Below are 21,251 nucleotides of genomic sequence, written 5' to 3' on the forward strand. Positions count from 1 at the left end.
GATCATAACAGACTATTACTTCAGACTCCTTGAAATTTGTCCACCAAAGTCATTATCTAAAAAAAAGATAATAGAAAATTGTAAAAAGGTATTCGTTAGATTCACAAAATTATAAGAAGTGATTACCACACACAGTTTTCGTAACAAGTTCGCCAAGGTTCTTACAGAGCAATGGTGCCAATATAAAAATTGCTAAAAGTACTACACAAAATGCGATGATATTAACATTTAGCCAACCGCGCGCGCGTAACATCAAGCCTAATCCACAACAGAGACCAGGACACACACCGAGGTCAAGATAGTATCCAAATGCCTACGCATCCTTACTGCGTAGCTTCAATAGTCTTAAGGATCTACCAATAAATCTTGTCATTTTCATAGTTAAGGTCCTTCAGACCAAAAACAAGCATCTTCTATTTCCAGTGTTCTTTACATTTTGTTTACTACGGAAGATACGGAAAGTTAGTTTTCCCATGTTCGGTATTTTTCGTTAGCAACATTCCCTTAAGGACGGCTAAGACTCTTCCTAGTCCACCAGGATTCTTGTGCTTCAATCAAAAGCAATGTCTATCGCCCTCGCTTTCCTAGACAAAATTGTCCTTAACGAATCAGCTCATCTCGTGGTCTCGGACACACCCACCCCTAGCTTTCCTCCGCCACAACATCGTCACTAAAATATTTATCTTTAGAATAGTCAACACCTTTTACCGAGTTTCTACCCTTAGACCGGTCGCGTACTTAGCATATCAGTGTAACTAGGTTTTACATAAAGTTGTGGAGTGAGTTGTGATTTATATATATTAATTCGGTATATATTCCACTGTGATTGCTGAATTCCTAATAAAGTTTAATAAAGGCAAAATTGATAGTTGTGTTAGGACCCAGCTACTTTATTTTATCATCCAACCTTCAACTTTACGTGACACGCGCCACTGCGAGCTATATGTTTCCACGGCGCTCGGACAAGTCAAGCTATACGCTTTCGACCGCGCATTTTTCAAGTATCCAGGACTAATATTCACTACTTAAAAAACAAAGAAGTTTAAAAATTATATTATATTTTATAAAAATTACAATTATATTTTGCGATAATGATTTTATTTAACGATTTCACATATTGTTTATACAAAACATCAAATTAAAAGTATATATTAAAAGTATAAAAAGTATAGGTAAAATTACAAACACTAAAGATGACTAAAGGTAAATAACACGACTTGAACATGAAATTAAAAATATTTTTTTACAATGTGGTATCGTTCGATTATAACTTTATTTAGTCATAACTGATAGTGTAACTTTTTAATTAATTTTAACACCACTAGATTGGTGTATTTTATTATATACTGTATTTTATAAAAGCAGAAAAAGTGACGCAATTAATTAGGAACAATTCCAGGTAAACAATAACTGATAATAACAAAAAAAGAAAGAAAACGCGTTGCAAAAGTCAAAAAGGGAGATCTTTCCGTTCAGTCACGCAGCAATGTATTGTACTTTACAGAGGGGAGATCTTCCTACTCGGTTGGCTAAGTGTTAATATAGGTCTCTTAAGCTACACAGTAGCATTGTTATTCGTTAGAAAATGGTTACTCGCCCGCAGAATTAATATATTCAAGAAAGATTCGGTCTCATATTCTTATTTTTTTAAAAAAAACTTAGGTCCCCTTATAGAGCACGACAGAGTAGCTTTTAAATAAAATGCGAGAAAAAATAAACAGGAGAAAATGTACAATAACCTACACATGAAGAAACTTTCTGTATTAAAAAGAAGCGATAAGGTTTGGATTATAGACATGTGATTGTACACCAAAATTATAGATCAGGATGATAGTAATTCATACTTCATTGGAACAGAAAGTGGTGACAAGATTCGACGAAATCGATGACACCTCGTCTCGGTTTCGTACAAACACAGTTTGAAGATGAATGGCGTTAGTGTACCAATAATAACTCCTGAGCCTGCGCGAACCAGTGCAGCGATATCCTCAAGTGTAAATTACAACCAGAACATGAACAGCGAAAATCCTCGCGCACAAGGCAAAGTGGTCCGAAACGACAATCTCGACGATAACGTAGGTTATCTCGGAATAGAAAACCTCCCGAAATACTGATCTGTTTTATGTGAATATATAACATCTACTACTTATAAGGTTACAAATAAGGACAACAACGCCCTGTGGACAAAACGAGTTAGACACGAGAGATCACGCTATGCTTGTACGATTCCGAAACCATAAAACCGAACAAAAATAAAGGAAGAGACGATGAGCGACGACGAATACGAAATCGAAGAAGATGAGCATCATTCATTAACAAGAAGAGTCCTTACAAATTGCTCGACACTGATGAAACCATGATATCTAGACGATGATGTTATGTTAGCGATAAAATTTGTCAACGGATCGGAAGATCCAGAAACGTTTAAAACTGCTATGAACAGCAAAGAAAGCGCTAAATAGAGGGAAACCGTGAATGTGGAAATGTTCTCCCTACAAAAAAATCAGATGTGGAAGTTAATGGATCTACCAAAGAATGTAAATGCGATACCGTGCAAATGAAAAATATTCGCGTGGAAAGAAATTCCAATGACACGATCGACAAATACAAGGCAAGGTTAATCATTAAAGAATTCAATCAGTGTCAAAATATAGACTACAACCAAACATTTAACCCAATTGCAAAGATGAGCACAATATGTTCAGTTGATATATGAGTATAGTAAACAGATATATTTGACATTCAATGCGTCAACGGTATTCTTATATTCAAAATTCGACAAGACCATATGCATGGAACAACCACAACGTTATGGCGACAGTACCAACAAGGTTAGCCTACTCGGTAAAAGTTTGTATAGGCTGAAATAGATCTCAAAAACAAGAACTTTGCAGAATTGCTCGTGAAACTGGGATTTCAAACAAGCGATGTTGAATCTTGCTTGTACATCCGAGATAAGAATGGCAAGGAACTCATACTGATCCTATATGTAGATAACGGATTGCTAGGAACAACCGATCCAGAAAAATTAATTTTTATGTAAAACGTAAAAGATTGTACGGTAACATAGTAGATTCATAAAAGAAATTAAATTCATTGCATGATTATGCAAAATCCAAAAATACGTAAGTGCCCGAATATTTATCAATGGACTATGTAGTGTACATCAAATATATTTAATAATTTCACAGAGAAAACATTTTTTAAATCTGATGTTACTCTTCTTCGTAAGCAAATGCATAGACAATATACGAATGTTAGATATTTTTCTATTGTGGATATGAGAAATTAAATTAATAATAAATAAAATTTAGGTTAGTGTGGAAACTAATGGTTTTTTTCATTAAGATAGAAACAAAAAAAAAAAAACACAAATAATCTATTGAAAGTTGAAATAAGTAATATCTGGTTTCTTCTTTCCATCAAACACAAGAAATAAACTTTAATGAAACTATTTGGGTTTGAAGAAAACTTGTGCAGAATATGAAATAAAGTCGGATGAAAAATCGATTTAATACTACAATTTCGGTTGGGTTAAACGAGAAGCACGTAGCATAGATATCACAAAAGCAACATCAATCGTGACAAGACGTTTTCGTCATTCGTAAATTGTTCTCCGATCAAAAAGTGTTGCAACAACGATGTACCGGATATATCAATGAAATATCATAAATTTCACATAAAGAATACTTCATCGATACATTGTTCAAAGATGTCTGGACGTTTCATTGAGAGGTTCTTCGTCAACGCTGCAGTGATGGATTTTCGCGTGTACGGACGTAAAAGCGCACCTGGCGTTCCGTTTTTCGAGGAGCCATACTAATCCAATTGCAAGTACAACGGCTGAAATTGAAATTTAAAAATACGATTCGAGAGACGCTTTGCTCTTTTGTCATGCATCGAGATATTTGTGAACGGCCTGTCAGTTTTGGCAATGATCTCGATCTCTACCAGCAGCAATCTGCTCCAATGAAATTAGTGAAATTTTCAACGAGTTAACCAAATCATTCGTATGTGTTTGTTTAAATAAAATCAGTATTTTCTAAGTCAAAATTATATAGAATTAGAATTCTATACAAGGTGTTCATTATAATAATGAACAACCAAAGTTAGTTAGAAATTAATTGACAATGGACTAAAATATACAAATTAGAATATTTTCCAATTAAAAATTGGGGTCACGTGTGTATACTTTTCAAAATATATATATAAGAGTCAAGAAAAGGAAATGATAAAGGAAATGATACATTCTTGCTTATTTTCTTATTTTTATACCGCTGTATCTCTAAGAGGAAATATTTTAATACAAAGAAGTTAAAAGGGAGATCTGTTAGGTCCACAAATATAGTTGATGAAGTTTGTATATTTATTATAACAAGCAATGCTTTTACATATATGAAGAGGTTGGAAAAATACATGTTAAGCTCTGAAATCAAACAAAAGCACACTTTTTATAACATAGAATAATGATGATAATAATAAAAATAATAAAAAATTAAATTTAATAATTTAAAGAAGATTCCTCATTTTAACTTTTCGGCGAACTGCATTGCTAAAACCTTCTTTGTATTTATACCATACACCATTCTTTGTTAAACGATTTAACGAATTGATTGATTCTTTATCCAATTTGTTGTGTTTATCTTGATCGACTGTAATAATTCTTCCAAAAAAATCCTTATATTTCTGTAATTATCATAATTTTTGTAATATTTATATTGAAGAGGAATTAAATAATATTTAAAAAAACATAGAAAGTTATTACTGTTTCTGTTGTTTTCGCTTGAAGATTTTTAGATTGTTCTATAACATTAGTTTTGCTAGCTGCATTATTGCATATCTTGGTGACAGGATCTGATGTTGAATTGGTTATAACATTATGATTTGTAATTTTTTCATTTTTACTTTGAATAGATCTTGTATTTTTTATTGCATTTTCAGCTCGTCGTAATCGTTCAGCTTCTAACTCTTGAACAATTATTTGCTTCACTGTATATGTGAGTGTTCGATGATACTTACAATCCGGAAAAATGCCTATTTCAAATATATTACTGAAAAAATATAATTAATTTGTACATTTTACATACGAATCTAGACTATACTTTTCTAACTTACGGATCTAGTTTATAGTCATAACTTTCATCAAGATTCTTTTCTTGAATGAATGTGAGACCAATGTCAATTAAAATATTCACTAATCGATTAAGATCATCCTTCTCTTTGTCTGAGTGTAAATGTCCAGAAACTGTTCGTAATTGCGGAGATAATAAATCCGGAAGAAACGGAGCAATGTCGATTGTTAAAATTACACTGTTACGACCACTACTTCGTTGAACAGCAGTTAGAATACCAACGTTCCTTGCATGTTTCTGACTCATCTAGGAAAATTGAATTTTTAAATTAAATTTATGAGTCTAGATTATATCATATGTATATATAATAATTATATATACAATATATGTAATTCTTACTTCATATGCAATGGAAGGATAGGATAATTTAATATTTCCTGTGGTTGCAAAGTATAAATGCCAGGCAACGAACATATAATTTATATAAGGCATAATAGACCAAGTTTGAAGACTTGCAATAAGAGATAAAATTTCATCAAAAAGTTGAAACCATTGTAAACATAATGCTATATAACTAAAATTATCATTACAAGTTTCTGGATAATTATGGAATATGCCTTGAGCTAATTTTTCTGTTTCTCCTAAAGTAAAAAATAAATGTTACTAATATCTTAAAAATTTGTATTAATAACATTACTATAAAAATAATTTACCATTTTGCACAGTCTTTAGTACAAGTTGAACTCTTTCTGAAAGAGGCAGTATACCACTTCTGTTCATGGGTATTTTTAATATTTGTTTCCACGAGTCGAACAATCCTTTTCTACTATCTTTTAACGCAAAAGATAAATTGTCGCCTAAACTAATACCACCCATATATTGTAATGCTCCTAGACATGATCTAATATCGCAACCAGATACTTTTACTAATCCTAAAAGTGCATCAGGATTTACTTTTAAATTTTCTTTTTTTGATATTTCCATTAATCTGTCTGCTACTTTTGTAGCACTTACTTCTGGTACTGGTATAATGAGGGCAACTGCTCTAAGAGCTCTATAATAAATATGAAATAAAATTAATATTCGTGCATAGGAGTATATGAATCATACAAATAAGTTGTATTAGAAATTTACCTTAAGGAAGGAGTATATGGTTCATTACAGATGCATATTACAGGACGGTGACAAGAATTTGATTGTTTAGCAGTTTTCGTCTTATCTTTCTTTCCTTTTGAAACTAATTTACCTTGTACGAACTTAAGAAGAAGATCGATTGATGCAGCTGGTGCACCATCAATTTCATCTAAAACTAAACAATTTGGCTTTGGATCGTTTCCCATTACTGCTTTCATTTGTGTTGATGCAAGAAGGACTTGTCTACATTTAACAATACATATCTATATAAATTTATGATTCAGTTGGATATTAATTTTAATTGTAAATTACCTAAATGCATCTGGACTTCTTTCATCACTTGCATTAATTTCTACTACATTATAGCCAGCATGTTTGGCTGCTAAATGGGCTAACGTAGTTTTTCCTAATCCAGGTGGTCCACTAAGTAGCACAATTCTCTGAATTGGGAAACCTTTACTATCTACTTCCTGAAAAGCTTTTTCATCCATAAACTTTTTATTTTTAAATGTAAAATTTACTTTTTTCCTCTTGTTATTAACATAATTTCGATTAAATACTATTTTATCCCAGAGTTTTATCCAATGTAATAAGTGTCTGTTTACACTTTCATCTGAAAGTAACTCCATGTAAGATCTAGGTCTATATTTATCAACCCACAGTTCATCATCTTTAGCAGATTTTGTAGCAGCAAGGTAGGGAATTTCACTACTGGCACGCTTAATATTCTGTAATATCTACAAAAAGACTTGAAATTCTTACAATATGCATGTCATTAAAGTTATTCCAATATATGTTGAAACGAGAGATAATATATATCTTCAAGACACTTACAATTTCTTCAGCTGCAGTTTTAAGTTGACTATATGGTACTGATAATAAGTTAGAAATCGAATCTGTATTTTTTTTAATTTTATTTTGCTCATCATTTTTTACTCTTATATAAATACGTTGTGCATCATGTGGCCTAGTCAGAGCTATAAAATTCCAACGGGGAACTCTCAATGATATTGACTCTCTCTTGCTAAATAAAATTATGAAGCAGATAATATTAATGTTTTACTACTTTCAAGTATAAAAGTTAGCGTATTTTCTTTTAACATACTGTTCAACATCTTTTCTGTTGAAAGAAACTCCACTGTCACATTCATTAAACTTAACCTTAGCATCTACTACCACTTTAATAATTTCTTGAGGTTCATTCCATCGTGGTTTCTTTTCTTTTGGTTCCTGAATATTAGCTATAATTCAAATACAATGATTTATCATGTATATGAATGTTTTAATTTATATGAAGATACATACCGAAATCATTTACATCTAATATATCTGAGATATCACCAAAAAGTTCATTATAATTTCTCTTTTTTGTAACATCTGTATCAAAATTGTCATTGCTTTCAATAACTTTACTAGTACTGGAAATACATAATTCATTGTATTTACTAGATGTAGGAGTATTTAATTCTTTATATAGATTTGATATCACAGTATTCAATTCATCTTCTTTCCGCTTCTCCTGCAAATTCTGAATTTCTTGAGGCTGTTCTCCTTTTTCTTTTTCAAGCTCTAAAAGCAATTTAAATTTGTAATTACATTTATTTTGCGACTTTAATTAACTTTTTTTTACATTAATAAACAAAAAATTTATTAAATAATAGGATAGAATATCCTATTTAACAAAGTTTCCTATTTCTTATATACAAATTCTTAGATTATTTACATAAATTTATAAGAAGTTATGACAGCAAGGTTATAATTCGTATACCTTCAATTTCTTTTAAAACTTCATATTCTTCTTCGTGAACTAAATCAAATTCTTCATCAGGATCGGGAAATTCAGAATCCATAATTGCAATTTGTTTTACAAATATTTTAATTGTTATATATTGGTGTTCTTCAAATTTAATCCTAGTTGTACATTTTTGTATACGTGTATAATATTATCTATTATATTTTGCCGCGTATTTTTCCGCGGGAATTTTAAATTGTAACACATGAGTAAATAAACAAATATGATTTCATAGTCAATGAAGATAAGTGATATCAGTATATATTTAATTGTATCAATATCTATTTTATTTCTGCTAATATCTATTTTAATAATACATTTTCATATAAAAATTTGTTTGACATTTGTTTCGACGAACTATGGGTCGTATATTAACCATTCTCTTGGAAAATGATATTAAAATTTCATTAATTCTATACGTATATACATATGTATATAAAACTGACTTTGTTTATAATATATTTACGTAGCGTGCCATTGCTGAAACCGCTACGGTTCAGCGAACACTTTTATGAGCTTGTGTACAGTACCAAATAAAAATATTGACACAATCCGGATCTTCGTATAAAATTCTTCGTAAATCTGTAAAGAACGTGATTCTCTATTTAATCTTTTTGTAAAATATAACTGTTGATTCTAATGTTTACCATGGTATACCATATAATTACAAATTTAAAAAATAATTATAATACAGAAGAAAGGTAGAATACATACAAAGGTCAGTGTTAAGCGAAACAGAAGTATCAGCATACTTGCGATTTTGTTATATATATTTATTATAACATTTGATTTAATATTTAGTATGTAATCCTACTTTTTTATGCCAGTTTTCAGACGATTTGACATTGAGTATACTAACTTTTTTGTGATTTTTTGATATATTTTATACCATTCCTCAAGGAGTACTTTCTTCAGATCTTACTTATTAATATGATGTGTCTTAATTCTTCTTCCCAATTCAAACCAAAGATGCTGAATAGGATTTAGGTCTGAGGATTGTGAGAGTCATTAACATATACGGTGTATTAAAAATGATTTTTAAAAATTGTTTAATAATATAGGCTGTGCGTGTAGAATCATTATCCTGTTGAAAATAATAATCTTAACATAAATTTTATTTTTTCGCCTTTTTCCAAACTTCTGCTTCCAGATATTTCATTAATTATATTTGACCGTGGTATTTTCGATAAAAATAAGCTCTCCTACACGAGAGGAGCACGTACACCTCCATACTATCACCCCACCTCACCCGTATTTGACGGTTTGTAGTTTTGACGGTAATGTAGTTTTTTTTTATTTAATTCAGTATTCGATTTTCACCAAACTAAAACTTATTCACCACATTAAAAAATATTCGATTTGCTTTCGTCTGAAAGCAGTATCTTGTCCCAGAATGCTTTTCTTGCACATAGTTAATAATAAATTTCGATGATTTTTTTTATTAATTTTTTTTTCGTTTTGCAACTCTCGATTCATATCCAGCAGATTTTGAGCGTTCTTCGAACTATTGAAACTGGGGTCTATTTCCGTGTTAGATTCATTTTTACACTGTTCCAGCTATTTCCGAGGATTTTTTTCTCGTCTATAAGCTCTCGGAAAATTTCCGTTTTGTGTGATTCATTTGTTAAATCTTTTTCGCAAAAAAATTGTTCAATCATTTTTTCTACGGTAAAAGGGTCTCTGTTAATAATAATTGTTTAATTACGCTTTTTACGGCAAAGTGGCTTCTGTTAATAATTTTTTGCGGACAAGATTTTCCTTGTTCATATAAATTTAATATAATATTTCTTTTACCAATTATTGCTTCTTTTGTTTCATTTCTTATTATTTTTCTTTTTTTCTGCAAAATATTCTTACTAACTTCGAAAAATGACGATCGGTTTGAACAGAGGTATTACCTGTGACATAAAAAGTGTAAGACAATGTGAAGTTCGAACACCTGGGACGACCGCTTGTTCTTCGACCTATTGTCACGTGTCATAAGTTAAGGCTTAAAGGTGCCATAAATTAATGATTCAGCCGATTAACGGTCCCGATGTCGTGCAATTGCGACTCCTGAAAATGCAAGATTTTGCATGTTCTTACACGAACGAAAGTCAGACTGAGCAGCTGAGTGCACAGGAATCCTCCAATTGAACGATACGTGGGCAACAGCTCACCTCGTACAAGTCGTAGAGAAGAAGATTATATTCGAAGGCGTAAACCGTCCAGCGCGATGTTTTGAAGAAAAATCGTAGATTAAACATTATACCTATCTATTCATTAAAATTCAAAACAGCACATCGAAAAACCTCATGAAATTTTCGAATAGAAAGGATCAATGTTTCTTCTGATCCTTTGCCTCCATAAATAAATAATATATGATAGTACATATACACAATGTTTATACAAATTAAACGCATTCATAGCTATACACTGGTGTCCAAAATCACATACGCATTAAGTATTCTTTTTCATTTTTATTATTTATTTATATATATTTATTTTATATATATTGCGTACAGTGCGTGTTATGTATCTGCTAAATGCTTCCTTGACCGTTAGGATTCTCAGGTCCCTCCGTATGTCATCATTTCTAACGTACCATGGTGCGTTTACTATCGTTCGAAGAATTTTAGCTTGCATTGTCTCTATTTTGTTTATATGGCTCATTGCTGCTGTCAGCCATAGTGGTATTTCGTACGTCCAGCTTTCTTACAAAATGTCGCGCATCTGGGTTTATGTTTTCGAATGTCGCAATCTTCTTTTCTATGACTTGTACGAGATAACCTACTCGTTACAAATCAAACACCCTATATATATATTTACCTATTTCTCGTGTCTGTTGTTTTGTAAATTAATATTTGCATAAATAGTTCATTTAAAACTAAATACAATTTTGTACGTTTATCAACATATATATGAAATTGTATTATGTAATTAATTCCACAAAGATGTATTAAAAGAAAATTGTCTGAAACATTGTAACTGCATAACACCAATTTACGAAGGTGTGTTATGCACGATTCAAGAATTTCTTCTTCTCCCGACGGAAAAATCAATCATAATGGAATTCTGATATGCCATTAACAATTTAAAACTTGAATGGACAAAAAATAATATTCAGTCACGATTCTATTTTACCCCCATTGAGTGACCTTGAACAGCAAAGAAAATGGCGTCATACATATCTATACATATACAGGGTGGTTGGTAACTGGTGATACAAGTGGAAAGGGAAACTGATTCTACGCGAAAAAAGATGTCTGAAATATAGAATAAAAATTTTTCGTTTGAGGCTTTGTTTTCGAGAAAATCGACTTTGAATTTTCGCTCGGTACGCGTGCACTGTATCACGTCTCGTTATAACGGATCTCACTGTAGATCGCTGTCTCGATGTATATTATCGCAGTTTAAGCTTGTGTTTGCAGTAACGAAAATTAGAAATACATAATGATATAATATGAAGTAATCATAAAGTTTGTTATTACAAAAATTGCTGAAAATGTTGCACATTCTGCCGAACACATACTTCTGCTCTTCTAATTAAATTTCTATGAACACTTTTTAACGTATTCGATTGTTTTAAAGTATGAAAGGCTACAATAATCTTTTCTTTCAATTGCTCGCAACTTGCGATTTCTTCAGAATAGACAATTGATTTAATATGGCTCCATGCCATAAAGTGCACGCGTACCGAGCGAAAATTCAAAGTCGATTTTTTTCTTTCAGTGTTTTGATCAAAGACCCGAAAAAATGCGCGTTTAATTCGTTTGAAGGACGAAATTCTAATTTTCTTTATCTTTAACGTGGTGAGTGTTGCAGGGTTGAAAACATGTCATCTAGAAAAGATGAGTTTCCTTTTAGTTGGAGTAAATTAAATAAATTAAAAAGTAATAGTTGATCGAATTATTGAATTTAAAAATGCAACGTAAATTATGCTTATAAAATTTATTGTGGAACATTCATGCTTTAACTGAAGTGTTGATGTTCTGCATTACGATTGGTATTGTGTTGGAGAATATTATCCACGTATATCATAATTTTATTTTTTTCTTTTTTAATTATGTTTTCCTACGATGGTTTAATCGAGATATCAAATCAAGATCATACACATTTCTTTACAATGTTTTCAAATGGAATTTGAATTATCCATTACTTTATTGCAATAAACATCATTAGCGATATTTTATTTTATGATCTTTAAATTTTAAGGGAAAGTTATATTTTTATATATTAAAAGTAATTATTAAAAATAATACTTTTTGTTAATCGTAATTATTTTATCGCAAAGTAGAGATCCGGAAAGATTTATTATATGATATTATAATTTAAAATGTTATCCATCTGGCAGCTTTAATTTTGCAAATAATCTAAATAAAAGTATAGTGAGCAATGTAGAAGTTGTCGCGAGAAAAATGATTTCATCATTATATTGGATAATTTATCAGTGTCTGAAAAATATTATAAATATTTCCATTTTATTAAAATATACACAGGAGTGGTACGTCCTGTAACTCAACCATATATTCTCATATATTCTGATTCATCCAACGGTCAAGATGGTTAATAACTGTCAAATACATTTGCTCGGACCCGGATTAGTCCCAAGGAAGCATTATTGCCGCGTCTAAAATTCTCTTTATTGAGACTAAGTCTATTGCATCCTTCAAATCAAGACGCTCTTAAAGTTTATTGCTCCTTACGGTATAATACGGGACAAAAGTTTTCCCATGTACGACACTGGAAGGCCGCTAACGGCCAAAGTCCCCACTCAAGGCCCCCCTTGAACGGAGGCGGCCAGTACTCTTCCCCCTCCAGCATTTCTTCAACCAATTGGCAAGAATAGCCGTTACCCTCACTTCCTTAAGGAAAATTGTCATCAACCAATCCGCTCGTCTCTAGACACGCTCATCGATAGTTTAAATTCTGGACATCACCATCATCGAACGTCACTAGTTACGAACTGTTCGATCAGAATACACTTTCAGTAGAGTATCCGAAGAAACATGCACATACTCGACGCGTCGTGTCAGACACTTCTAGTTTTTAAAAGGTGTTGAAAACAAACAACTGTTAAAATGTTTAAATTGTTAAGTTAGTGACGTTTGTTCAGCATGAAGAGGTGGTTTTAAGTGAAATCATACATCTATCGACGACATGTGAAGTGTGTTCAAGGTTATCCAGGACAACATAGAAGAATTCGGCGACGATGAACACGATCGCTGTTTCGATGAACTACGCAAATATCAAGTCCAGGTCGCGCGATTAACGAATCTCATCGAAAGTGAGCGACTATCACCTGCCCTCGACATTCATAAATGGCAGATCATCCGCAATCTTTAGGCCGATGGCAACAAAAGTGACAGAAATACATCTACCTACATTCGACGGAGCCATCGAAAATTGGAATATTTTCTACGGTATCTCTGTAACAATGAATCGCAACGATTGATTGACACCCGTACAAAAGCTACAGTATCTCCGGTCCACTGTAATGGGAAGAGCCGCGTGCTGTATTCAATCGTTGAACACTACTGACGTTAATTACACCGACGCAATCACCATTCTGATAGAGAAGTCCGATAGTTTGTAACCTAACCTCGATCTACGCCACTGGAATGCGATTCGAAATTGACCAAGGAATCATCGAAAACGCCAGGGCTTTACTCCAGGTAATACTCCATGTGTTTGTTCGATACGATCAAGCACTATCTACGCGCTTCAGGAAACTTAGAAGCGGCAACACGTCAGACACCGTTCTTTTGGACATCATCATTCCATGCTAAGTACAGATATTATTCAACATTGAAAACTGTTAACGTCTACTGGTACTCCGTCGACGATTCCATCCTCTACTCAATTAAGGGTACACACATCATCATCCTCTTCACGAAACGAGTGATCAGCTCCGAAGTCGCCAAAATTACGACTGGTTGAGGTTGCTCGCGCCGCTGATCGGGCGAAGAAGCTGCTACAACGGGTTTGGTAATGGAAGGTCGATTAGGACGAATGCCCTCAAGTACACATATATTCAGAGTGGAACAGATATTACCCCCAATTACCAGTTACGGAACAAGAATAGGTTCCATCGCAAGACAGTAATCGATTCCCCAAAAGAGATCGAATGTCGCGGCTTCGGCGATGTTAGCGAGAAGGCGTATGAATTCTATGTTTGTCTCCGCAACATCAACCGCCGCAGCCAACGTCTGAAGGCAAATCCTCATAGCCAAATCTGAAGTGCCACGGCCCAAATACAGACCGCACCATGAAGATTACTCGGACTGATTCCACTATCATCCTCCATTGGATTAACACATTTCCCGAAGTCACTCGCCGGAAGAATATCTATGCCTGACCATTTGGCAACATGGACCAGAATGGTTACCCAATCTGAAGGATGCACCCAAGGTGAAGCCCAACGCGTTTGCTAGAAATACCGGAGCAGAAAAAGGCGATTTGTCTGGCCACGACACCCGCTCATCAAGGTTCATCTCGGCCTCAACGGCATCCGAACTGCAACTGTTTAAACTTCAACGAGCTTCAAAGCGTCAAACGGCTGGTGCTACTACCGAGCCAACCTGATCCAGATGAGCCCAGGCAGCCAGCGTTCCAGAAGGAATTGGATAGAAGACCTAATTCCAGCACCTGTTAGCGTTGCTGTACACAACACACACACACTCTCTCTCTCTCAACTAACTTCAGGTAAACAAAATGTCAAATTAAAAGTATATATTAAAAGTATAAAAAGTATAGGCAAAATTACAAACATTAAAGATAACTAAAGGTAAATAACGCGATTGAACATGAAATTAAAAACATTTTTTTACAATGTGGTATCGTTCGATTATAACTTTATTTAGTCAGAACTGATAGTGTAACTTGTTAATTAATTTTAACACCACTAGATTGATGTATTTTATTATATAACATTTATTATATAACAATAACTGACAATAGAAAAAAAAGAAACGCTTTGCAAAATTGAATAAGGTAGATCTCCCCGTTCGATCACTCAGCGATGTTCTTTACAGAGGGGAGATCTCCCTGATGAGAGATAACCTTAAGTGTTGAAATGTTGATCTGAGCAGTCATTAGAGTAGGTCGTTGTAGAATGGAATTAGGACGCTCCAGGATGAGCTTGGAAATAACTTTTTTCGTTATGCTCCAGATTCGTAGTAGTAGTCGTGACGGATGATTTCGGCAGGATGATTAAACGTTTTTGAGGGAAGGGCATCGGCGAATGGCTCAGTCGGCCATCAATTTGCAATATCCCTCCCTTATCGAGAAATTGATTCAGTTGCTGGAGCTTCCTCTTTACCGTCGTGTCTCTATCTCTTCAGAGAGTACGGATTTCTTCGGAGAAATGACTGAGTTTGAGTAGCTTTATAAGCTTGTTGTACGCAGTGATTAAATCATTTGTGGTTAGAGTAACTAAATGTGTTAATCCAATGGAGGACGATAGTGGAATGAGTCCGAGTAATCTTCATGGTGTGGTCTTCATTTGAGCCGTGGTATTTCTGATTTGGCTGTGAGGATTTGCTTCCAGACGTTGGTCGTGAGGGTTGATGTTGCGGTGGCAAACACAGACCTCATATGTCTTCTCGCTGACGTCGCCGAAGCCGCGACATTCGATCTCTTTTGGGGAATCGATTATTGTCTTGCGATGGAACCTATTCTTGTTCCGTAACTGGTAATTGGGGGTAATATCTGTTCCACTCTGAATGTATGTGTACTTGAGGGCATTCGTCCTAATCGACCTTTCATTGCCAAACCCGTTGTAGCAGCTTCTTTGCCCGATCAGCGGCTCGAACAACCCCAGCGAGTCGTAATTTTGGCGACTTCGGAGCTGATTACTCGTTTCATGAGGAGGGTGGTGATGTTTGTAGTCTTAATTGAGTAGGGGATGAAATGGTCGACGGAGTTCCAGTAGACGTTAAGAGTTTTCAATGTCGAATAATATCTGTGCTTAGCTTGGAATGATGATGTCCAAAAGAACGGTGTCTGACGTGTTGCCGCTTCTAAGTTACTCAAAGCGCGTAGATAGTGCTTGATCGTGTCTCCCAAATACCTGGTGTATTACCTGAAGTAATGCCGTGGGGTTTTCGATGATTCCTTGGTCTGTTGCTGATAGTTTTGAATCGGATTCCAGTGACGTAGGTCGAGATTAGGTTACGAACTTTCGAACTTCTCTTTCAGAATGGCGATTGTGTGGGTGTAATTAGCGTCAGTAATGTTCAACGATCGAATGTAGTACGTGGCTCTTCCACATTACACTGGACCGGAGAAGCTGCAGTTTTTGTATGGGTGTCAGTTAGTCGTTGCGATTCATTGGTACAGAGGTGCCGTAGAAAATATTCCAGTCTCTGATGGCTCCGTCGAATGTGGTTAGATGTAGTTCTGTCACCTTTATTGCCATCGGCCTAGAGATTGAGGATGATCTGCCATTTATGGTTGTCGAGGGAAGTGATGGTCGCTCACTTTCGACGAGATTCGTTAATCGTGCGGCCAGGGCGTGATATTCGCGTAGTACATCGAATTGGCGGATATGTTCATCGTCGCGAATTCTCTAGCTCGTTCTGGATAACCTTGAGCAGGCTTCAAGTGTTACCGATAGATGTGTGATTTCACTTTAATCTCTTCCCGTAGTTTAGCGAGTCGACTCGCTAAAGTGCGGGAAGAGGTTAAAAAAGCCTCTTCAAGCTGTTTGTTGTTGGGGCCGGTTGTTGGGGCTTGCTAAGCTGATTGTCCAGATTTACAAACCAAATATTTATAGAATAGATTGTTAAATAATGCATATAGTATTAATTATAAGTTTTAATTATAAGTTTTATATGTTTGTTATACTAACATTAGTATAGTATTAGTAGTCATAATATAGCTATTACAATATTAAATATAAATTGTTTCTTAATTTGGAGAGTAAAGCCGATGGGTACAACTCTTACGTTAGACATTGATGGAATTTTTACTCGTACTATAGATTCTTCTGTTGTAACACTGAAAGTAATATATAAAATCGTTATATATTTTCTCAATATATACATCTAATGGAAAAGGTCGAATACAGGAAAATTGATCTAATGGAGATTACATTTTGAATTATACATATTTCCCCTTGTGAATATTATTTATTATTGTTTTTCAACTAGCTAGATGCCAAAAAATTGATTTGCCCTTTAAAACTAACATTAATTGAAATTAATTACTAATTTTGTAGTATTAATATCTTAAAGATAATCAGGTCTAATTATTGAATCGTTTGCATATTTCCACAATTCATCTTTGATGAATTGCTTCCATTTGTAATTTCCATGTGGAGTAATTTTCCTTGTTCAGTTTTTCAATACTTAAACACGTTCCGCTCGACCTTTTTGTGTTCTTTTGATAACTGTATTATCTGTATTAACTGTGTTAACTGTATTATAGAAATTTAATAAACGTCGTATATTTAATATGGCAATACTTGAGCTGTTAGCAAAATGTTCATCTTATTACGATTGTTGCGATTCTGTCTATTTATTCTGCAGAAATTAAATACCAAAGTAATGAAATAAAAAAGTTTGTATGTTGTAAAATAGAAATGAAGATTTATTTTATTTCCTAAAGTCAATTTTTGTTTGGATATTTTATGTATCTATAGATATTGAGCATGTATAATATAATGTATGTTGTAAAATATTGTAAAATATTGTAAAATATTGTAAAATATTGTAAAACATTGTAAAATATTATTACAATGTAATAACATTATTATTATTATAAAATACTCATTACATTTTTACATATACATTATATTGTTATATATTACGTATTGTCTGTACATTTTGACAACTTTTATATCATATATGTAATTTGTAATCTGCGCTGTTTTCCGTGAATTACATTCAGACATTCATGGTAGAAATAAGTGTGATTATATCGTAATCTCAAAATGAAGACAACACCTGTTAATCACTTACATTAAAAATGAACCATTTCCATAAATTATGTATCTTAGCTTATAATATCAAGTAGGTAAGATATATGTACTATTTATGTTTCGAGAAGCGTATTGTAAAACTTAATATTAATATTAATTAATAAGCGTTATATTTAAAATTAAATGGTCCATAGTTAAATTTTTTAAGTATAAATAATTAAAAAATCTATAATTATAAGGACTAGGAATTTTGTATTTATATTGATGTATTTTCAAAAAATAAACGTATTTTTCATGTAATAAATTAGCCATTTTGTTATTTATACCCAATTTTCGATTAAATAAAAGAAATCAATACTAAACCTGTAAAACACCGAGTTTCCTGACTTCGTCTTTTTGAGTTTCCATGTTCCTTCTGAGAAAATACGTCTGATTTAAGTGCTATAGGTCACCAACGGCGCCCTTCGATTATCAGACCAGTCGAATGCGTTCACCAAAGAGGTTACTGAGATCCGGTCATCGATCCTTTGCCAGGCTCGTCCAATAGACATTTCTAAGGGTTCTGCCCATGACACATGAATAACCATCAGCGGTGATACTTCCCCGCAAGCTGCTTTTCGTGTAATCGTGTCCTTAACGGTGTTTAAATAAATGACCATTATCATTTCATCGAAAGTCTTTCCATGCGTAGAAACTTCTTAAAAATTCTTTCATCTTTCTTATCAATGCATAGATTCAAGATTTAAAATATTTTATTTAATTTTCATTAAATATGCGATATGTTAGTGATGTTCGTGTAAAATTCTGTATTTGGCCACATGCTGAACAATTTTACATTTATTTTCTTAAATTGTTATTATTATTACGTAATTTAATAAATTGTTATAGAAATCTCTGCTTTAAAAATTTTAAAAGTATGTAATGGATTTTAAGTTACATATTCGTATGATGGCTTTCGATACTTCAAAAATATTTTAATATTTCGTTTCTTGTTGAACTTCAATTTGCTTACGTAAGTATTTATTATCATAATCTACAAGTGTTTTCTTATTAACTTACAAAATATCATAAAATCTTGTAAGTAGAAACAAGCATCTATCAAAAGAACATTTTGAAACCTCCAAACCACATCTAGAAAATGTAATAATATATTTTGTGCGAGACATAGAATTAGAAAATATTTTGTACTTTATAAAATCAATTGCAATAAATCACAATTAGCTTTAGTATCTGTGATATTCAATGCGAAAGTGGTATAAGTCAAAGAAGTTGATTACTGTGTGATAAGGAATAAAGTAAAACTGCAAGAATCGAGTGGACAATTCTCACTTATACTCCTACCCACTGAGAAATTAATAAAGCTATATACTTACACCACTTCTGCACAAAACAGAATGACGATTACGATTTTGAGATGCGGTGCTAAAAGAAATAGGCAAAAAATAAAACTAGCACTTTTGCATTAAAGAAATAATTCGTATAGATTCCAAATTTATCATTTGAGAAATAATTTTATAAAGTCGTCAAATTATTTAGTTTTGTGTATATATTTAACAATTAATTTTACGATATGTACAGTGACAGTTACATTTTCTTCGCTTCAGCGTTTATAAAAAATTCATTCAGTAGAATTAATATCACGGTTTTATCCATTCTTTGTTATGTCACTTTATTTAAGAACTATTAAAACTAAGCTATTAAAATATTAAAATAAAACACTAAGGTATGTATATAAATATTACACATGTATTAGGTATATGGTATACTAATGTCATTTATGTAGTATTATATTATGTAGTTATATAACGTATATGGTAAACGTGTCATATTACATATAAAGGGCGTACATGAAGAATATGGCAAGTGCATTTTTTTAATTTCTCGATCTTGAACAGTTTGTGAGGTTCATTAATATATGTTTCTTAAAAACAGATCATAATGTTTTGAATTTTTGTAAACAATCATATAAATAATGAATTTCAACAGGATGCAAAAATATACAGGGTGGTTGGTAACTGGTGGTACAAGTGGAAAGGGAAACTGATTCTACGCGAAAAAAGATGTCTGAAATATAGAATAAAAATTTTTCGTTTGAGGCTTTGTTTTCGAGAAAATCGACTTTGAATTTTCGCTCGGTACGCGTGCACTGTATCACGTCTCGTTATAACGGATCTCACTGTAGATCGCTGTCTCGATGTATATTATCGCAGTTTAAGCTTGTGTTTGCAGTAACGAAAATTAGAAATACATAATGATATAATATGAAGTAATCATAAAGTTTGTTATTACAAAAATTGCTGAAAATGTTGCACATTCTGCCGAACACATACTTCTGCTCTTCTAATTAAATTTCTATGAACACTTTTTAACGTATTCGATTGTTTTAAAGTATGAAAGGCTACAGTAATCTTTTCTTTCAATTGCTCGCAACTTGCGATTTCTTCAGAATAGACAATTGATTTAATATGGCTCCATGCCATAAAGTGCACGCGTACCGAGCGAAAATTCAAAGTCGATTTTTTTCTTTCAGTGTTTTGATCAAAGACCCGAAAAAATGCGCGTTTAATTCGTTTGAAGGACGAAATTCTAATTTTCTTTATCTTTAACGTGGTGAGTGTTGCAGGGTTGAAAACATGTCATCTAGAAAAGATGAGTTTCCTTTTAGTTGGAGTAAATTAAATAAATTAAAAAGTAATAGTTGATCGAATTATTGAATTTAAAAATGCAACGTAAATTATGCTTATAAAATTTATTGTGGAACATTCATGCTTTAACTGAAGTGTTGATGTTCTGCATTACGATTGGTATTGTGTTGGAGAATATTATCCACGTATATCATAATTTTATTTTTTTCTTTTTTAATTATGTTTTCCTACGATGGTTTAATCGAGATATCAAATCAAGATCATACACATTTCTTTACAATGTTTTCAAATGGAATTTGAATTATCCATTACTTTATTGCAATAAACATCATTAGCGATATTTTATTTTATGATCTTTAAATTTTAAGGGAAAGTTATATTTTTATATATTAAAAGTAATTATTAAAAATAATACTTTTTGTTAATCGTAATTATTTTATCGCAAAGTAGAGATCCGGAAAGATTTATTATATGATATTATAATTTAAAATGTTATCCATCTGGCAGCTTTAATTTTGCAAATAATCTAAATAAAAGTATAGTGAGCAATGTAGAAGTTGTCGCGAGAAAAATGATTTCATCATTATATTGGATAATTTATCAGTGTCTGAAAAATATTATAAATATTTCCATTTTATTAAAATATACACAGGAGTGGTACGTCCTGTAACTCAACCATATATTCTCATATATTCTGATTCATCCAA

General features: G+C 32.7%; 2 protein-coding genes and 1 long non-coding RNA gene across 5 annotated transcripts in view; 1 reads left to right on the forward strand and 2 right to left on the reverse strand.

Annotated features, from left to right (window-relative positions):
• Nucleotides 1–21,251, reverse strand: part of LOC100645124 — a 253,887-nt gene that overhangs the window by 65,507 nt on the left and 167,129 nt on the right. The window lies entirely within an intron of this gene.
• Nucleotides 1,438–4,313, forward strand: LOC125385428. The gene is made up of 2 exons (XR_007224695.1): nucleotides 1,438–2,831; nucleotides 2,895–4,313. It is a non-coding gene; the product is annotated as an uncharacterized LOC125385428 (long non-coding RNA).
• On the reverse strand, nucleotides 4,346–8,171 carry LOC100642927 (chromosome transmission fidelity protein 18 homolog). 3 transcript variants are annotated; one of them, XM_003396423.4, is made up of 11 exons: nucleotides 7,975–8,168; nucleotides 7,512–7,775; nucleotides 7,312–7,447; nucleotides 7,041–7,230; nucleotides 6,519–6,943; nucleotides 6,207–6,449; nucleotides 5,786–6,126; nucleotides 5,472–5,713; nucleotides 5,116–5,378; nucleotides 4,766–5,051; nucleotides 4,346–4,686 (listed from the first exon to the last, which is right to left on the reverse strand). In XM_003396423.4, exons 1-11 carry the CDS (start codon nucleotides 8,054–8,056, stop codon nucleotides 4,510–4,512), a joined length of 2,649 nt encoding a protein of 882 aa, XP_003396471.1. In that variant the 5' UTR covers nucleotides 8,057–8,168; the 3' UTR covers nucleotides 4,346–4,509. The 3 variants fall into 3 exon arrangements, with proteins under 3 accessions (XP_003396471.1, XP_048263431.1, XP_012165476.1); XM_048407474.1 differs by lacking the exon at nucleotides 7,975–8,168 and adding an exon at nucleotides 7,930–7,947 and having other exon boundaries at nucleotides 7,312–7,436; XM_012310086.3 differs by lacking the exon at nucleotides 4,346–4,686 and having other exon boundaries at nucleotides 4,949–5,034; nucleotides 7,975–8,171.

The sequence above is a fragment of the Bombus terrestris genome, chromosome 7 (assembly GCF_910591885.1).
Source record: "Bombus terrestris chromosome 7, iyBomTerr1.2, whole genome shotgun sequence".
NCBI lineage: Eukaryota > Metazoa > Arthropoda > Insecta > Hymenoptera > Apidae > Bombus > Bombus terrestris.

Excerpts from the sequence above, each read along its gene's own strand:
- LOC100642927 (XM_003396423.4), bottom strand. The coding sequence starts at position 8,056 with ATGGATTCTGAATTTCCCGATCCTGATGAAGAATTTGATTTAGTTCAC. Across the intron at positions 7,776-7,974 it reads AGTTTTAAAAGAAATTGAAG|AGCTTGAAAAAGAAAAAGGA; the intron begins GTATACGAATTA and ends AATTGCTTTTAG. Across the intron at positions 6,450-6,518 it reads AGAAGTCCAGATGCATTTAG|ACAAGTCCTTCTTGCATCAA; the intron begins GTAATTTACAAT and ends TGTTAAATGTAG.